Source organism: Grampus griseus, assembly GCF_964374135.1.
Source record: "Grampus griseus genome assembly, chromosome: 5".
NCBI lineage: Eukaryota > Metazoa > Chordata > Mammalia > Artiodactyla > Delphinidae > Grampus > Grampus griseus.
Window position 1 is genome coordinate 125,172,327 of NC_138998.1, and position 20,137 is coordinate 125,192,463.

The following is a 20,137-nucleotide window of genomic DNA, read 5'->3' on the forward strand; positions in this document are numbered from 1 at the left end:
AGAACAGGATATAGAAGGAAAAGAAACATATTGCCCCAGATGCTTCGGTGGGTCCAAGAGTTAGTGAAGAGCACCTGTGAGATGGGGGCTACTGAAGACTACTTTTGCTTTACAGATGAGATAAGCCTTGAAATAAAAATATTTGAATTTCCTGCTTCCAAAATGTTCATAGTGGCGGTATTCTGCCACAAATTCTTCAGGTAAGGAATCTCAAAATTAGTTTGAGACAGAAGTCAGATGTCTTATTGGAATGTGAAAAACTGATTTCCTGCATTACATTTAAATCTTTACCATCTTCCTTTGTATATTCAGCTCTTTCATCTTTGAGCAGGGGAATCCATGGAATAATTAAGGAGATTTATTTAGCTAATGCATTGAAAATAAGCATTCCTATAGAAATGAAATAAAATTTGGATTTTCAGAGCAATTTAATAATATCCTCCATCCTTCCAAATAAAACAATTCACCTACACCATCACGCTAGGCCTACTTACTGAAAGATAAACACACATTGTGGGCTCAACGTCTCCCTTTGAACAATGGCTTCCACTGAGGTCCACTGATAATAGAGTGCATCACTCCTGACCTGCTAAATACCAGATCCAGTATTAAGAGCTTTCCAAAATCGCTCTCGTTTAATTGATTTCTCACATGAGATTAGCCTTGGCCATCCCCATTTTTTTTTTTTTTTTGCGGTGCGCAGGCCTCTCACTGTTGTGGCCTCTCCCGTTGCGGAGCACAGGCTCCGGACGCGCAGGCTCAGCGGCCATGGCTCACGGGCCCAGCCGCTTCACGGCACGTGGGATCCTCCCGGAACCGGGGCACGAACCCGTGTTCCCTGCATCGGCAGGCGGACTCTCAACCACTGCGCCACCAGGGAAGCCCGGCCATCCCCATTTTTATGGATCAGGTTAAGTTACCTGCTCAAAGTTATGCAGGAAAAAGATGGAGAAGGAAGGATATAAACCAAGATCTCTGTGGCTCTAAAGACCCTGCTTTTGTCCCCTGTGGCCCAATTAGCCATTATAAAATGGCAAATCCAACAGATGAGCTAAGTTTATTTATATTTGGTGACAGGAGAAAAGGCCGTTCCTAAGATGTTGATGCTTCTATCGTTAAAAATAATAAATGTAGAGAAAGGTCAACTTCCATTTTGAAGAACCTTACTTTAAGGATATAGTAAAACTGTTAAAATCATATGGAATAAATGATCGTGCACCTTCTTATATTTGCTAGATACTATTCATAACATAGAACAACACAAATCTGTAAGTTCAGAGTTATCATGAGCCCCAGCAACAATAAAAGCCCCAAATTCTCTGTATCGTAAGAAAACAAATAATAAAAAAAACTGTAATAAAAATCATTTTAAAAGATGAAATTTTTAAATTAAAAATTCTCAGGCTCTAGGCTTCACAGTGGCCCCATATAGTCTTATAAAGCAATTTTCCACTGCATGCATGAAAGTATCAGTATCATCCGGATTTATGGATATTCAAAGACTTTGCTGTTTCATGCAGAGAAAATGACAAGTAATACAGAGAGATTTAAGAGGCAGGCAAGTTCAAACAGTCTCCAGAATTCAGTACCATAGATTATGATGATAAATGTTGATCTCAAGCATCTCATACGTCTATGATCCCTGGAATCTAAGAGACAACATTCTCTGCTCCAGGATAACATTCTTTAAATTATCTCAGATATAGGTAGTAACTAAAAGGTGAAGAAAGTCCATTAAAACATATATGAACTAAGTCATGGCTTAAATAGGTGTGCTAAAATAAAGTTACTATTCTAGGACAGATCTATAATATCTGAAAGAGTAGTTAAAATCAGTGCTATTAACAGGCTCAAAATGACCAATAAATAATGGAAAAAATTCAGAATCTGAATTTTTTTAAAAAATAATGACCAAGTGGGTTCAAGATAGAAATGCAAGGTTAGGAAGGTACTTATATAAATGTATAGGGACTAAAGGTTTACAATCCAGCTGGAGGAATAAAACTGGTGAGCAAATATTTAGTTAAATGCAAAAGAGCAGTGACTGCTTATCTCACTCTGAGGACTACGTGAGTGTAAGGAACGGCTGAGATGTGCCAGCGTGAAGAAGAGTGGGACACCTTTCCAGAGATCAATGCTGAGAGCAGAGAGAGGCCGTGATGGGTTTAGCATACGTTGAGCAGAGTGGTTTAAGGCTGCCCATATGACGACGGTAGCAGTTGAGGTGGGAGAGGAATTAAGATGACTGGATTTGGGGTGCAGGAGGTTGGGTGAGGGGGCAGGCACTGGAAATGCCAAGCTGAGCGTTCAGTGTTTATTTTGCTATTTTTCTTTTTGGGGCCTTCATTTTCCCACAAATGGATTTTGTGGGCAATAACAAGGTTCTGAGAGCTTCAGAAACAAGTAGTGAGACAGGATTTAAGTTTAAAAGATGTCTTTTCAGTGGCAATAAGTATGGCAGCTGATAGCCGTCCTACTCCTTCTCAACAGTGATTACATATTGTGTGTATCTTTCCTAAAGAAAAACCCTATTTTTCTTTCTTCATTCACTCAGTTATATTTCCTTGAATCTGACTTTTCCTATTATTTCTTCATGTTCACTCTTCAGGGTATAGACTATGAGTTGGAACGGTGATTGGCAAGTAAGTGATGGATACGTATTTGTTGAACGACTGAACGAATGAATAAAGAATCTGAGAAAGGGAACTTCCCTGGCAGTCTAGTGGTTATAGACTTCGCCTTCCAATGCAGTGGGTGAGGGTTTGATCCCTGGTTGGGGAGCTAAGGTCCCACATGCCTCAGGGCCAAAAAAACAAACATAAAACAGAAGCAATATTGTAACAAATTCAATGAAGACTTTAGAAATGGTCCACGTTAAAAAAAAAAAAAAAGAACCTGACAAAGGACTAAAATCCTCAGTATTATCTACCTCTAATACAACAGCTAGCACCTGGTAGCAGGCATAACTTAAATTGTAGTTGGTATTATTACATGTAAATTAGTTGTTTTGGAAACAATTTTTTGTTTCATAAAGAACATGATTAAAAAAACAGGATTTGTAGCACAATGTAGTGAAAAGAGCATTGTACTAGGAGCAAGAAAGGCTTGGGTTCCAAATGCCCCTCTGTGTTACTTATATTGCTTTGTTCTAGAGTGGGAAGCTAAACGCTTGAAAGTTTACTGCATTATCTGTCATTTATGGGACTAGATGAAATGATCATTATGGTTCACTTTGGTTTTAAGCTCCTATAGTCCTATGAATTAACTCGGTAAGAAATGTTAGGTTCAAAGTTTTCATAATTTGGTATTCCATACAAAAATATTCATCTCTGCTAACGAACATTTTAAGTGATTTTAATTTACAACACCATTACAGGACTACGCTAAACAGAGTGACAAAACCATCAAGAAAGGTGTACACACAACTTAATTTGTGCTTATAAAATCTTACTATACTTACTATACCTGGGTCTTTCCTAGGTGGCAAGTTCAGGGAGAATGCAAAAAGCCCCAAATCGGTGCCCTTGTTGAAAACATTTACAATTAAAATGTTATGTCTTTAAGATCTGGATAAAATTAGAGCCTTACCCACCCCTAGGCATTCATCAACCATAGGGCCCCTGGGGAGACTCTGAGGCAGAGGCAAATCCAGATTTCCCCAGTATTGTACGACTGAAGGATGGAAATTCACATGTACCTGGGACATCCTCTCGCGGTGCTTGGCCTCCAGCCTCTCTTTGGCTTTCTGGAAATGGGCATGTTCATTCTCATCTCCAGGTGTCTCGAGATACTTGTCAACGGCGTCAGGGGTGCTGGCTGCTGTTGTAGGAACTATAAAGTAGAAGGAAAGAAGGCTTGAGGAGAGTGACAGACTATCCAGTCATTTCAAAGAAAGCCCTATTTTCCGTTTATTCCAGAACAAAGAACTTAGTAAAGAAGCACATACAAGATGTTAATGCTGTTTAAGAGACCACGAGACATTTTGCAGCACAGTAAGGATGTCTTTCCCCCCTTTCAAGGATAGGGTGAAGGAAAATCTTGAAAACAGTCCATTTTGCGATTACAGTATTATATTTAAAATTCTTTGCAAAACAAGCATGCATAGAGTAAAAACAGTTGGTGTTTAATACACACATGTTGCACCAAATACCTATGCCTTGCTAGATTAATGTTTGTAACCTTGAAAGTAAATGGTGGTATCAATATCACACCTTAAGATTCCTGAAAAACCCAAAGAAATCTCGAAATTAGCCTATGCAGAATAAATGCACCTCAGAGTAAAGATAAATCCTACACTATATATTTTAGATAGCTGGTGAGCAGTATTTGAAACAGTACCAAAAAACTCATAAATGTCAAGTTCATTTTTGAAATTACAAAAAGATCTTTCTGCCTTCACAAATTTGGCAATAGTCAACCAATTCATTATACTAGTTGTCAAAAGGAAAGTGATTTCTATTTTGAATTCCACTAATACTGCTGAGCAGTATTACTGAATTGCAGCATATACTGCTATATTATGTGGAAAAATAAATACCCATAAAACTGAAGAGTGTACTATAAAGCAAAAATGTCTGAAACTCATGAGCCAAGTGATTTATAATTCTTATACCAGCAGTTTTACAAAAGATCAGTAATGACTAGTGAGAATTCAGTGCATTTATGAGCTTATTAAAAAAAGAAAACATGAAAAGAAAACAAGATTTTGATTTAAACAAGAAAGCCTGGGGACTTCGCTGGTGGCTCAGTGGTTAAGAATCTGCCTTCCAATGCAGGGGACATGAGTTTGATCCCTGGTCCGGGAAGATCCCACATGCTGTGGAGCAACTAAGCCCATGCGCCACAACTACTGAGCCTGCACGCCCTAGAGCCCATGCTCCACAACAAGAGAAGCCACCGCAATGAGAAGCCTGCACATCGCAACAAAGAGCAGCCCCCGTTCGCCACAACTAGAGAAAGCCCGTGCGCAGCAGCAACGAAGACCCAATGCAGCCAAAAAAAAAAAAAAAGCATGTTCAACCAGAAAAATGAAATTAGGTGTTTGTTTTCACTATGTTCTCAGGTCGAATCAATTTATGTGTTTTATTCAAATGATTACTCAACTATCTCCAGTGTTCTAAGTATTCTTCTTCCCTAATCTCATCTAAGATATCTGAGATACAATAACCCCAAAAGAACTTAAATGAGAAGAATTAATTGCTAGGTCATTTTGAAACTAAACCGTAAGATAGGTGTCTTTTACGCATGTTTCAAGAAAACATCTGAAAATTCCCAATCTGAAGGCTCCAAGATTTGAACCAAAAAGAGAAAGCTTTCTTGTTATATAATTAAATAATAAATTTAAAGAGAACTATTCATTCGGATTTCTTCCCTTCTACTTCAATCACTGTTTAATAATTCTTTCTTTACAAAATAAAAGCAGTGTAGTTGTCAATGCAGACGTTGCTCTGAAGTGGAAGGATACTTCACTTCAGGGCATTCCTGGAATTGTTTTCAAAATACCAGGGGATTCTGAGTCAACTGGTCTGGGATTGGCACAGGGCATACCTATTGAAAGACATCTGCCCCCCACCTTCTGTGTCATAGACAAGGGGGAGGTGTATTTCAGCAGCACAAAGAAAGAAAGAAGCAAAGAACATGAACTGTGTAATCAGGCACACCTTGATTTCAATAACATCTTGATCTTAGGTTAGTTGTGACCCAGAGCAAGGAACTTAAGCACTCTATGTTCCAGTTTATTCATCTATCAAGTGGTGACAACAGGCCAACATACTAGGAGTGCTGGGAAAATGAGAAGCTACACCATGTGGCAGTCACCCTGCAGAAAGGGTGGCACACATGGCACTTCATTCATGTTAGCGCCCTTCCCTCCTTTGCTCATTATTGCATCCTAATTCAAATCTCAGCACTTATCCTAACCATAGGAAAAATGAGCTACTTTTATTTCACATCCACTGAAAATGAATTACACACAGTATTATGAAGTACCATGGATAGGAAAAGTAATAGGTACTTTTCTAAAAAATTTTGGTATGACCTGCATAAAAGGCTGAAATTATTGAAAATGTATCCTAATTTTTAAGACTGAAAAATAATTTTCAATTAAATTTTTTTTGTTGTTAAAAAACAAAGGTAATCCAAGGCGATTCCCTCTTCCAAGGGGCCTGCTAGTGCCCCTCTTCAGGAAAGTAGCAACTTGGAATAAAATCTGGCATGCCTCTGGTTTCTGGGGAGAGGGGATGTTTGTTTCCTTGCCTTCCTTTGGCTGCCTACATGTATGCTTAAGTCTCTTTCTGGATAGACTTAGGGTGTCCTCTCATTCACACACTGAAGCTGCCTTTTTTCTGGACATAGGCCAGAGGCATCGATGTGCAGCAGGTTTCCTTAGTCATCAACTATGACCTCCCCACCAACAGGGAAAACTACATCCACAGAATCGGTCGAGGTGGCCGTTTTGGCCGTAAGGGTGTGGCTATTAACATGGTGACAGAAGAAGACAAGAGGACTCTTCGAGACATTGAGACCTTCTACAACACCTCCATTGAGGAGATGCCCCTCAATGTTGCTGACCTCATCTGAGATGGGCTGTTCTGCTACCTAGCCCCAGCCAGGGCTCAGTCCTTGGGGGGCGCTGAGGAGCAGCAGGAGGGGGGAGGGAAGGGAGTCAAGGGATGGACAGCTTGTCATTTTTTTCTTTTTTTTTTCTTCTTTGAATAAATGTCACTTTTTGAGGCAAAAAAACCCAAAAAAAAACAAAGGTAAATGTTTTTCTGCATCAGCTTAAGCAACTCAATATGCATGTATTTTTAACTTAACCATGTCCACACTTGAAATGGAAGTGGTATTTAGCATTTTTCCCCATGATTTTAAACATTTTCTCATCTTTTCTGGTAGCAAATGAGAACAAGTTAAAGTTCTTTTGGCATAGGACAATCTGGCAGAATGATATAATTAGGCAAACTATATTTCACATTTTGAACAGATGAAAATGTATAAATGTTTGGGATCATATTTATAGATCAAGGTAACTATCTGCTGTAAGTTGCTGTAACCATAGCATGGCACCCTCTTTGGAAAACTGAAATTGTAAAAGTTACTATATAAGTAGAAAGATTCTCCAACTTTATGGTTTTCTCTGACTCTTGTGATTTGCAAATCTACTGTTTTATGGAGAGAAACACTAAAATCCTAGTCACTGTAATCTCATTAGTCTAAGTTGAAATGTAGCTTTGCAATATTAAGAATAAAACAGTAAGAAAGAACCGAGCAAGCGAGGTATATTTAACAGGATGAAGAATATTTTAAGTATTAAAACTTACATTTTAGGAACAAGGAAATAAATACAAATCTTGTATTACAGATTTATTCCATTTAATTGAGAAATATTTCTCAGTAAATCCTTGTTAGTGGCCCCTGATACTTTCTTTAGTTGAGGACTTTAAGAGAAGCTATCTCTCTTTTAATTTTTTTTTTTTTTTTTTTTTTTGCGGTGCGCGGGCCCCTCACCCCTGCGGCCTCTCCCGTTGCGGAGCACAGGCTCCGGACACGCAGGCTCAGCGGCCATGGCTCACGGGCCCAGCCGCTCCGCGGCATGTGGGATCTTCCCGGACCGGGGCACGAACCCGTGTCCCCTGCATCGGCAGGCTGACTCTCAACCACTGCGCCACCAGGGAAGCCCTCTTTTAATTTTTAATTCAAACATTGTAGTCATTCATACTAGCCCTCCATCTCAATTGGTTTAAGTAATTGAAAATTTCCTGTATTCATACCAATCAGCAAATTAGATCACTGACCAGTCAAAGAGAGAAGAATGATGGTATTTCTTAATACTTTAAAATGAATTTAGTATATTATCACTACCTTGCAGCTGGTGAGGAGAAAGGGGAAAACGTTTTAAGTTTGTGCAGAGAGCTCAGCTTCTATTTCCCCTAATTTTCCTACATCCTAAACACATGGTCATAGCAGGACTGGCTGCCATTTTGTGATCATGACCATGGTAGGCCAGAGACATGATAACAAGGATGGGTGGGTAGGGGCAGGAAAACCTGTGCCTTAACGCCCTTACTCTTTCAAGGTGCATCCTTTTGGGAAAGGAGCAGCTCAAGGCATGTCAGGAATGTTCCAGGGCACAAAGGAACAGGAAGCTGTATATCATGAGTCACTTAAACCGGTTAGAAAGCAGAAACAAATCGACTTTTGGGAGGGTTTATTTTTGTTGTGTTTTTTAAACAAAAAGCACAAAGCAGTTATCCTGTTCAGAGACCTTTGAGGTTCCTTAGAAACTGTGACACAGGCTCAGATTTCCAGGTTGGCCAAATAATAATACCCTCCCTTCATTAGTGTCTACTGCGCTAGGCACTTTACATGTGTTCTCATTTAACAGGTGGGGAGGAGAAAACATTACCCTCTTATATACATTTACTGTGTAGTAAGGAAATACTGTCACTTAACATACTCACATCCCCAGACACATACAAGTCAGTCTGAATTTAGGATGACTAAGCCATGAAGAGGCTATAAAGTTAATACTTAGAGCAGTAAGGGGCTAATCGACATGTCTGGGGTACTGGAAAGGGTTTGGTTTGTTGATGACCAACCTGTACAGGCAAAAGATATGCTTTGTTATGATAACTGCCAGCCTATTTTCTAACAAACAGTTTCCTGCCCTGAATGCTATCTGGTAAATGACCACCAACCAACGTTTCAGCAGCAGAAGTAGGGTTATGAAGCAGGTCAGGAGAGAGAACCCACTGAGCTTGAATCCAAATGATCTTTTGGCCTCTGGCCTCAGCTCAAACATGCTCCTTTGTACCTCCTGCAAGCAGGCTCACTGGGTCTATTCACCCTTCCGCAGAAAACCAGACTTAAACATCTTAAGCTCTATGTTTTGACCTCTTCAGCTGGCAAATAATTAGCAGCAGTCTCACCATCACGGTGCATGGGCTTTTGACTTTTAAATGACCTTCATATTGATTTTCTTAGTCTAGTCTCATAACAGCCTTATGGAATATAGTTAAGACATAGACCTTTTAATACTGAGAATGGGTGTCTAATGTAATACCAAATGAAAACATGCAACAGAAACGCAGTTCCAATTCATAGCACGTTACTGCCTCAATGTGGACTGGATGACTAATGCTTTTGATATAAGCCTTATCTCTTTTGTCTTTTTTGCAATCCTGGGAGGTCAGAGGTATCTGAGGAGCTGCATAGCAGCTTGGATGTAGACTCTGATGCCTCGAGTGTGCTTGTTCATTTCTTTATTCCTCCTTTCACCAAATCAACAGGTATTACAGCCCCTAGTACCTGTGAGGCATATGGCAGAAACCAATGAGTGAAACAAAGACACTTGTCCTGGTGGAATTATATTCTAGTGAGAGAAACTAACAGGACACACACACACAACACACACACACACAACACACACACACGAAGACAACAATAAATCATATTGTTAGAATGTGACTTGTGTTATGGAGAAAAAGAAAGAAAGATCAGGGTTAAGAAAAGAGTTCCGGGGAAGGAGGGGGGACACTGCAGCAGTAAGTAGGTGGGCCAGGCTCAGTCTAATTGAGAAGGTGACGTTTAGACAAAGAGCTGAACTGAAGCCTTACTTCCCAGTTACCTGCTGGAAGAACAGGCAAATGAAGAAACTAGCACAAAGGCCTTTGGAAGTGAGTATGCCTGGAAACGGGAAAATTCCAAGATGAGCAAGGTCTGTGTGACCAGAGCAGAGGAAGCAAGGGAGAGAGTAGTGAGACAGGCAGAAAGGAAATAGGGACAGATCACGAAGGGCCTTGAAGCCATGGTAAAGGCTGTCAGGAACCCATGGGGATTGTTTTGAGGAGAGAAAAATGTGATGTGATGTGTTTTAAAAGGATCGTTCTGTCTGTTAAGGGACAAAGCAGAAGATGATCTTTTAAGAGTAAAAGATGAAGATGAGGGTGGCTTGGAAAAGTAGCAGGAAGTTGGTAAGGGGTTCTCATGGAAGGTACCCCCCAATACCCACACAAAGAGACAAGAGAAAGAGCACAGATTTACTTTTTTTTCTCACCCCAAAATGCTGTTTCCTAAACCATAGGGTAACCAGATACTAAGGGAGACGTTATTTTCACATGTTGGTGAAGGTTCATTTCAGTTTTGATAATGATGCATCAATGCCTGTCACAACATTTCCACTTCACACTATGATCTCCTCTCTTAGTGTCAGGCAGAGTTCTATTTTTTGTGCGGTGAGGATGGTGGGAGAGGGGAGCAGATTTGCTTTCAATTTGTTAGCAAACCCTCGAGCTGCACCCAATGTTCCTGCCACAAAATATACCACCATCGTTGGCAACATGGTGCCAATGAAACCTTTTCATTCCTGTGTTTCCCCCAGAAAATTTAATAATTGTAAGGGGCGTTACATCAAATAAGGTAGAGACGGTTATGGTCTTAGAATGTGGTAGAGAGCACTTTTTTTGGCACGGATGGAGAACCTCCGTATCAGGGACACCATCAAATTTAACTGCAAATGCACCAAATGCTCCTTTTAGTTCTGATTCTGTAATCACTGCATAGTGCCCCTCTCCTATTCATATTAAAAACAGCAAGAACGGGGCGTCAAAAGTAGGGACATGGTGAAAAATTGCCGCTATCATTTTGATATCCCGTTTGTCTCCTCAATCTCTAGGGTGACATATAATTTTAAGGTCATAACGGGCTCAGGATGCAAAAGGAGAAATAACCGCATCTTCAAACAGTAACAACTATGACTACCTCTCTAAACAGAGGCCATAAATGGCATGTAGTCAATATACTAATGTTAGAGTCTAACAAGAAAATTTGGTTGGTCTCCTTTCATCAGCAAAAAGGCAATTTATCTCTATAGCATTGACAACAGAAGATAAAAGTAAATTAAGACCCATACAGTCATTGCCTCATCATTGAAAATCCTATTTTATACAGAGCTAGCAATGCTGTCACATGAAATGGCTGTGATTTATATGATGGGTGACAATGAGGATAATTTATATACAGGAAATACAAACCTGTAAGGGAAGATCTGATGCAAAAATTTCATCTCTCCACACGGCAGAGCTTATAGACTGACACCCCAACTTTAAAAAAGAGAAAAAAAGTCTCTCCATTTCTCTAATTGCAAAATAACTAAGATCCCTAATGCTTTCTAAACTCAAGTATTTATCAAGTCCCAGTTAGATGAGACATTTATAAGGCGAAAATAGTCTGCGATCCTTACATGTGGTACCAGACTCTACAAAAAAAAGAACAAAGGCACTTTCCCCTGACATGCCCTTGTAACACACTTATTTTATAGTCAGTGCAGTCATAGTTGGCAGACTATCAGTGCATCGTGTGGACATAAGTTAATAAGAATGTAATCTATGCTGCATTTACTCTAGTCAAGCTACATTTCTTTTTTATGTCTTATGGACATGTACTGATGTGGGGATTTTGTCAAATATGTGAAATGAGCATGAACGCATCAATGCTGGTGTTATTTTTATTAATGTCTATATCCTATTTAGCACAATGCACCACAATATAAGAGCAACTTCAAGTCTGAATCTAAAAACCATATGTGAGGCCATAGCAACAATCACTGGCATCTAGGATGTCTTAACCTTCAGTTATTGTTTTTTGTCCATTTGTCAGAGCTATGCTCTATTTCATTAATGGTGGATCATAAAGGGATGACCTGCCACCGTCACTTGATGCTCAACAGATGAGTTCAAAAAGTCACACTCTTCAGTATTGTCCACTTTCATAGAAACTGTAACCATAAAAGTCACATGGAACTGTTAATCTCTATGGAGGTCTTAAGGATAAAACCAATTTCATTCTACTCCAGGCTTCCACAGCCATGTTTCCCTCCACTTGTGCATTTTAGTTTATATTGTTATTTAATTCCAGCACATACTTGAGTCTCATCACATTGATAAAACTGTCAAGTTATTGAAAGTAGGGTATCTGGTTTAGTTTGCTGGTGTCCCTTGAAATACCTAGCTTAGTACTGGCATGTCCCAGGCTCAAAAGTAACAGCTTTATTAAACCAGGGGTTGGCCTGCTGGTCGCTTTTGGTAAATAATGTTTTATTGGAACACAGCTGTATCTATTCATTTACCTATTGTCTGAGGCTGCTTTCACACTACAACTGACGCGTTGAGTACTTATAACAGAGACCATTGGGCCTGTGGAACTAAAAAACTGACTCTTTGGTCTTTTACAGAAATTTTTTGTCGACTCTTTTATTAAACTATCTAATTACTCTTCTTTGGAAATATTGTAGCTAAAGAACAGAGCATATACATAATGAGCAGTTTTTACTGTTCTTAGTAAATGAACTTTTTTTTTCTTTTTTGTTAGATGCTGGTTTGCTGAGCAAATCAATTCTTTTCAATCTTAGGGCTTTTCACTATGGTAGCTTGGTGGAAAAAAAAAAAACATTCTTTTTATCCTGACAATTTCTGGATACAAAAGATGTGGCTTCTCATACTTGTCAATACAATAGATTGTATTGGCACTGATGTGACATGTAATTTAATGCACCACCGCGTCTTTTAATTGTTTTTAATAATGCTTGGCAGTTTCATAAAAATATCAGAGTTCTATTAGTATCAGAGAATGTGTTAACGGGAACTAACATTTGCTCTTTCACAATCAGAAGAACAAGTATAGTTAAGAACAATGGTTCAAGTCTGCCCAAAGACTAGATGGCCTTGGTATTATGACAGGACACTGCAACTCTGGGACTAAGGTGGCACATTCCATTCAAAGGACACACAGTACGTTATTCACAGTGCCACAACTCACTGCAGGTAAAGGGGTCAAAGTCATTGGTCATTCTCTTTGGCCAGACCCCTTGGTGCAGTTGGCTGACTTGAAATTGGCAAGATGCTCTTTGAGATGAAAAGCATCTGTTTACCTTTGGAGATGCAATCTGATGGGAAGAACACCGGGGAAAAAAAGATCATACCCTCATGATGTTTATGTTTGAAACATAAACTTATCAATAAATATTGCTGTACTAATTTTATTGTTCACAAACACTGCACTGGGCCAAGTGAATGTGAAACCTTTGTATCATCCTAACCCAAATGGGCAGACACAAAATTCATGTCAGAAGCAACTCAAGTTTCATAAGATTTTTAATTCCAAATGGGAAAGGGATTTTTTTAAAGGATTCAAATCCATAAATTTATGAGTAAAATGAAAGCTCTTAGCCTCCTGTCTCTACCCTCTCAAGCTGTAGTTTAGATTCTTACCTATGATAACAAAACCAAAAAAATCAAGTGTCCCTTAAAATTGCAATGCTCAAAATTGGTTTTTATGACAAAGATTTAAAATCTAGAAATGCCTAATTATAATAAGAAGTCTTGACAGGAAAATTATTGTATTTATAATGTAAACCATCACACATTTTCTCCACACAAGCAATCTTATTATCAGTTTAACTGAAGAGCTTTGTCTAGCTCATTTCACATTTATTATGTGACCAGAAGCAACTCAGACTGAGAAACCTAGAAGACCACCCACCTTTGTGAAAAAAGATGTCCTCCGATTAGCCCTAGGTTGTGAAGCAGCCAAAGGCAAGCTCCAGCTGTCTAATCAAACGGGCTTGCTCACCTTTCTCAGTCTGGCTCATTTTCTCCAACGCCAGTCTGCTATCTGCATTTGACCTCCTGATGACTATGACTTTTTCAATTCAAATGTACAGCTTTGCTATAAATAAGAGAGCATAGCTGCACAGGCTATAAATAACTAGAAATTATATGCCTTCTCTAGTCTGTTTGTACTAGCATTGCAAAACCCTTCACTTTCTGTGATTGAACAGTCTTTGCAGGAAGAAAAGAAAATACAGCTGCCAAAAATCACCCTCACCCTCCTATAATGGAAAGGTGTCATGATCCCACACACACTACAAGTAGATGGAGAAAATTACCAGGAAAGAGAAAATTACAAGAGATTGTCAATGTCTGTACTGTACACAAGTACAGTACCTCACGAAAATAAATTTATCGAATGATGATGTTCATTCCCAGTAATTAATAGAAATAGAAAAAGACAATTCTTTCATATGCTTACAAATGATATAAAATGAAACAAAGTAAAAATAATGACTTTTGTAAAAGGGTGGGAAAGATTTAATTTACTGATACACGCTGTATTCATGGCATTTAGGAAAAAATGTTTTTAATACCCGTTATCCACTTCCCATGATTTTCTGTATTCTTAAAATGTGCTTCTGAAGCTCAAGTGTAATTTTTCTAACCGGGAAAACAATATCAGAACCAAATAGTTGGCCATTTGGAGTGCAGGGCATAGCCACACATGTCATTTAAGCCTCAAACTTGGTCCTGCCACATTTGTTGGCTGGGGACAAGTCGCCAAGCTCTTGAAGCCTCATTTTCTCGTATGCACAAAGGAAATGAGGAAAATGGCCACAAAATATTCTTGAGAAAAAGAAATGATCTATGAAAAATGCCTTGTAAAAATGTAACACGCCATGCAGCTCAATGTACTATCAAGCCCACAGTATAAAATCCAGAGTTCTCCTTAGTTCTTCTATGTCTGCCCACTTGCCATACTTTCAACTACAGTTTATCTCTTTTAAGAAAAGATCGCTAGCTTCATCAATTGTGATACTAGGTTTTTTTTCCCCAGGATGATATAGATAAGTGCTAATTTTCACTATACCTAAGCTACAACTGAAATTGTGTCTCTTCCCCCAGCAACCATAAGCATCCGTAGTATATATCATCCCTAACCTAATGCTGGAGGAATCTATTCTGGGATATAATCCACATTTCAAAATGAGTATTTGTGTGTTTGACAACACATTTTTAAACAAAGCTAGACTGATAGGTCAACTGAAATCACAATGCACAGACGTTATAAGGTAGGTTAATATAATATTTCTTTACAGGAAGCTCTTTCCCTACATCTTAATGATGAAATCAGAAGATGGGCACTTCTGTCCCACTAGTGTGCGTTCAGGGAGGGGACAGAGAGGTCTTGATTTCTAAAAGCGACCGTTTATTTCCTAAAGCATAACAGCTGTCTTGAAACACACCCAACTGAAGCCTTCGCGTATGTTACTGGTCCATAAAGTTAGTATCATGCATGCACATTAAATATTTTTCTGGGAAACAAGTCACTTAGACACACAGGCTTTTGCTAAATCGTGCCATCTTGTGAGCTTTAGGAAATAAAATATTGATGCCAAATGAAACACAAAATAACATTGTATATACAATATTTTATAGAACCACATGAAATAAAAAGGAAACTGATCAGAAATAGAAGAAGCTTAGTCAAAGCTCTTAGCCCAACAATGGAAGTTATCTGGCAAAATTAGACGTAATTACAAGCAAGGCAATGGAAATAAACATTTGGTTAAAAGACAGGTGTTCAAGAAACACAAAACCATGCAAAGGTGAGGAGGCTGGAGCTACAGTCCAGCCATGCAACGTTCTCCTCCCTCCTCCCCTCCCTTGAGTGAATGACAACGTACGTTTAACAGGATCTTGGGGAAGAGGTTCCTGGGTGGTCTTGAGTAAACTTTGGGACACTATGGAGAAAATAAGAGAACATAACTAAAAACAAAAATGGAAACATGGGAATGATGGATGAAACTCACTCATACGATTCTACTGACCAAAGGAAATAACAAAAACGAAAACATTGAATTAAAAACAGAAACTAAACAAATATCCTGAGCTTGGGCCCAAGCATGGAACCACGGTAAACACACAAACAAAAGATATTTTTCCACAAACACATCTTGGATTGTGGATATTCTGTCTCTGATAGTACATCCCAGTACCCCGTGGAAGGATTTCTTGCTCCCATCTCCCTCCTTAGTGCCAGGATCACCAATTCCCATCCGTCCCGTCTTCATGGTATCTCTATTCTTTTCACCCATTCCAAGAGCAGCCCTGGCCGTCGGCTCTGGTTACTGATTGAAGCTTTTACTCTCCACTTACATCTGTCCCCTCTTCTAACTGGTCTTCAGCCTCCCGTGTTTGCTCTCTGGATACATTATTCTATAACCCACCTCCCCTGAAACTAAGTACTGACTGTTTGTCCATTACACCTTTGTTGGGAGCATCTATCTTTGGCAAATTTCTTGGCAAAGGGTGTGCCATCCAGAGCACCTCTAGAGGCTCCATCTGATCTGTGGTGCCCATGGCTCTTGCTCCCAGTCTGAGTCAAATCAAACTAATCAAATGGAGGGGGTGTGCAGTGAGGGTAATAGTGAGATTTTTTGGGGGGGGGTGGAGGATAATTTTTAATGTTTTTTTTTTTTTGGCGGCACTGCGGGGCATGCAGGATCTTAGTTCTCTTGACTAGGGATTGGACCTGCGCCCCCTGCAGTGGAAGCGCTGCGGCCTAACCACGGGACCGCCAGGGAATTCCTGATAATTTCTAATTCTTGATGCAAATTCATCACTGCTAATAACTTTTAAAACCCTCTTTCTTATTATATATATATGTATATATTTGTATATATACCCACACATACATATTTATATTTCAAAACATAAATCCACCCCAGGGAAAGGGAGAAAAAAGTTGGAAATCTGCCAGGAAATCTCCCACAGCAGCGAAACCACCGAGAATCATTATAACAAAAGCCCTTTGTTCAAGAGGCTCCGGGCAACAGAATCCGCCATTGTCCTCCAAGTTACCCAACCTAATTAACGTTTTTGTTTGAAACTCAAGAAAGGAGTCTTTTGAGCTGGAAGCCACAATCTTCCCATCAGAGCCAGAAAAGAAGCCCTTGGGGTTACCAGTTCCTAAACCTGTTCTCACACAGGGTAGAAGTGGAGTCATCTCTCACCCAAGAGACCAACAGGAACTTTTCCAGTAGATTCCACTTAGATACTGGGCTTCACAGTAGAAGGTGTTGATATTGCAGACCCTTTGTTGTTTAGCTTAATCTTATGATCACATGGAAAACAATTTATATAATCCCTGGGAATCCTAGGCAGGAAATGGTGGCTGTCGCTCTCACCAGAACAACTGGAAAAAGGCAGGAGTCTCTCAAAAGAGAAGCATGTAATTATTGAGTTTAACCTTTAATTTATCAAGTTGAGTAACTATTCCTTGAGTAGATCCCACTTCCTTCTAGTGGAATAGATAGATAGATACATAGGTAGGCAGGTAGATAGATAGACAGGTAGGCAGATAGATAGACAGACAGATAGATAGATAGATAGATAGATAGACAGGGAATTTAATGTGAAAGGCTGTTAAGAACAGAGGTCCCAAATGTTTGGTGTGTTACCTCTGGAGAACTATCTCTGTGGAAATAGTTTCAACTTGCATTTAAGTCATCATGACTTCATTTATTTATTCCCCCTGAGTTATGAAAAACTTAAAGTGGAAGAGAAAAAGGCTTGGAAAATTATATTCCCTGAGCCTTAGTCACTAACGCTAAGTGAGGAGTTTTCTTCTGTCCATTCCAAGATAAGACACAAAAACTCGCCATCGCAAACGTCCCTGTGTGAGCTCAGGTGCCACTGGGGCATTTCTATCCTCTGGCATCTGAAGTGCATGTGCTCAACTCAAGCCCATTCCCTCGCCACCACCATAAATGTCACGTGTTATGAAATGATACTCATCACGGCAGTACGCCTTGCCAGTGGCACGGAAGCGTCATCAGCCAGGCTTCCGGTGGTAACCCTTCTTTACACGTGGAGTGCACATGCAGAGGCCCGAACACAGAGGTACACGGACAAACACGTAAGTATACATTTGCAGAAATAGCTGAGAAGACAAAACAGCAACTCCAGCTTGGCTTAAAGAGAAGCACTCAAAAGTCCCTCGAGACTGCAAGACGGATGCACCACAGCTAGTACAAGAACACATCCACGGCCATGCTTTATTAGAGAAAGACGGAGATGTGTGCTCATGATCGAACGTCCTGGAGGAGATGGCCGGCAATTAGAGACATTGACAGAAACGTGGTTAGTGGTAGCAACAGACCCATTCCCGAGAACCAGGAAAACCATCGGAAAACCAGTCTGTTACAAAGAGCAGAGTCAGTGGCGAGAAAGATGAAAAGGTGGCCAGGCTGGAGGAAGGTCCACTTACTGACGCTGCCACACACGGCCATGCAGTACTCCTCTGTGTCAAAGTTGTTTCGGTTGCCGCCACATCCGCCGTAAAAGAACGGGGCGCACTTCCCTTCAGTCACATCAAAGTACCAGCGGGAGATCATTGCTCGGCATGGCCCCGTCTCGGCTTGTTCAGAGCACACCTCTAATCAGAGGAGATGTGGGGAACCACATTTAGCATGAAAAGGTACGGCTGGCTGTTCATGTACACGTTTACTATTCTTAACGCGTTAGTCCTCCCAGTGGTAATTGGGCTGGGTTTATCCGGCAGCATCTGACAGACATTTACTAAGGAATTTAATTATCTACCAGGACTTTGGAATTACTTCTGAAACAAAGCAGTGCATGCTCGTCTGGTTTAATGAGTGTAGCTCTCAGTAGTAATAAAAGGATTCCAGCTAGAGGTGAACAGACCTTTTCGGTGCTTTCAGATAATATTAAATGCCTGAAGATGTGCGCACATCAAAATATTTCTTCCCTATAAAAAATAAACTTCTCTTTTAAATAATTTGAAGGCAACTTTAAAGGTAAAAGGATTATGTCTGGTTATGATGCAAAAAGTTTAACCTGTCGCAAACACCTGATTGTTTTCCTTGAATAAATGACTGCCTTGACTTAAAGTATAAACTAATTATACATATTCTGAATGTGATCCAGTTTTCAGAGAGACCCAGCCTGTCCACTGACTATATTTGAAAACATACATAAAACCTGTGAAAGTGACTTCAAGTTGATTACGTTAACTCTAATTAAAGACAAATTCTTCTTTGAATATTTGTCTGTCCCTTGGCCAAAAATGTTTCAAATAACAAAACATAGTCAAACAACTCCAATTTGTTAAGACATACCATACATTGTTTTACATTATAACACAGCTTACCTGTCAACATGCCTTGCCACCCTCACCCAAATCAGGTTCATAATCCCTGATTGACTGAAAGTGTAGCAACCTGTAGGATTCCATTTGTAAAGTTATTGCAATTAGAATTAGAACTCTACCTCCCATGTATATTCCATTTTTGTTAGAAGTCAAAACGATTTTCCTACTCGGTTTGCGTCCCACCCTAGCTAGGCTTACAGAGATCCTTCTGATACCTCAGCACACTCAGATGTCTTGCTTATTCTTAGTTTTACTAACATGCCAGGGAAAAGCATGCTTCTTCTAAAAGACAAAAATCCATGCATAATTCAGAGCTTCCTATTAGGAATATTCAACAGACTGCTCTAGGAAGTCTCATCAATCAATCACTCAAAGACAAAGATCCACAATGTTTATGTAAAAGGAACTACTGTTTTGCTTTTCTCTACACATACCACTCATTGTTCTTTTCACTCAAGGTCAAGAGGTGATGGCAAAACCAGAAGCTGCTGCCATCATGATGATGTCAACAGAGTAGGGAGGGAGAGTCAGCACTGAGCCCAGAAGGCGAGTGCCAAGCTCTCTGCAGAAGTGTCCTGTGTAATAGATGTCTAAGATGACTCTGGCTCTCTTTGGATGGTTTTAGGATGGAAACAACTGGCTCCCAGAGCATCAAGCTCAACATCACCCATCATTCTGGTCATCCCATTTGATAGTTACTTTCAAAGTCCATGCTTGCCAAGCCATGATGTGTTTCTAGCTAGTTTTCTTTATGGAATTTTCCTGTATGATAAAAATCTGCCAAATGGTTGACACAGTATCCCATCCAGCTGGTAATTTGATTTATTCCCCAAATTAAACGACTAGCATTCTAACTTACAAAGGATTAAGTTAGTTTTGCTGTGTGTGTAGGGGGGTCTGATCACCTCTGAGTTACTGACAAAGCAGCTTCCGGGCTGCAGAGCTAGCAGCCATGCGTGCCCACATGAGGAGTCCCTGCAAACCACAGCTCTCAGCTGTCTCCACTCCTGGATGGTATCTTCTCTCTCTTTCTCTCTCTCTCAGTTGTAAGAAACATGAACAGGTTGGCTTTACCCTCCTTTTCTATACCTCCCTCACCAATCTGTACATGTTCACGTGATGTGTTTTCCTGTTT

The 20,137-nt window shown here is 39.9% G+C and overlaps 1 protein-coding gene across 2 annotated transcripts in view; it reads right to left on the reverse strand.

The window, feature by feature from the left end:
* Window positions 1-20,137, reverse strand: part of APP (amyloid beta precursor protein) — a 275,180-nt gene that overhangs the window by 86,996 nt on the left and 168,047 nt on the right. For both annotated transcript variants that reach the window (XM_082654428.1, XM_082654427.1), the window contains exons 7-9: window positions 18,100-18,267; window positions 15,515-15,571; window positions 3,698-3,831 (exon numbers count right to left, since the gene is read on the reverse strand). In XM_082654428.1, the coding sequence (XP_082510554.1) occupies window positions 3,698-3,831; window positions 15,515-15,571; window positions 18,100-18,267 (359 nt within the window). The remainder of the gene's footprint in view (window positions 1-3,697; window positions 3,832-15,514; window positions 15,572-18,099; window positions 18,268-20,137) is intronic.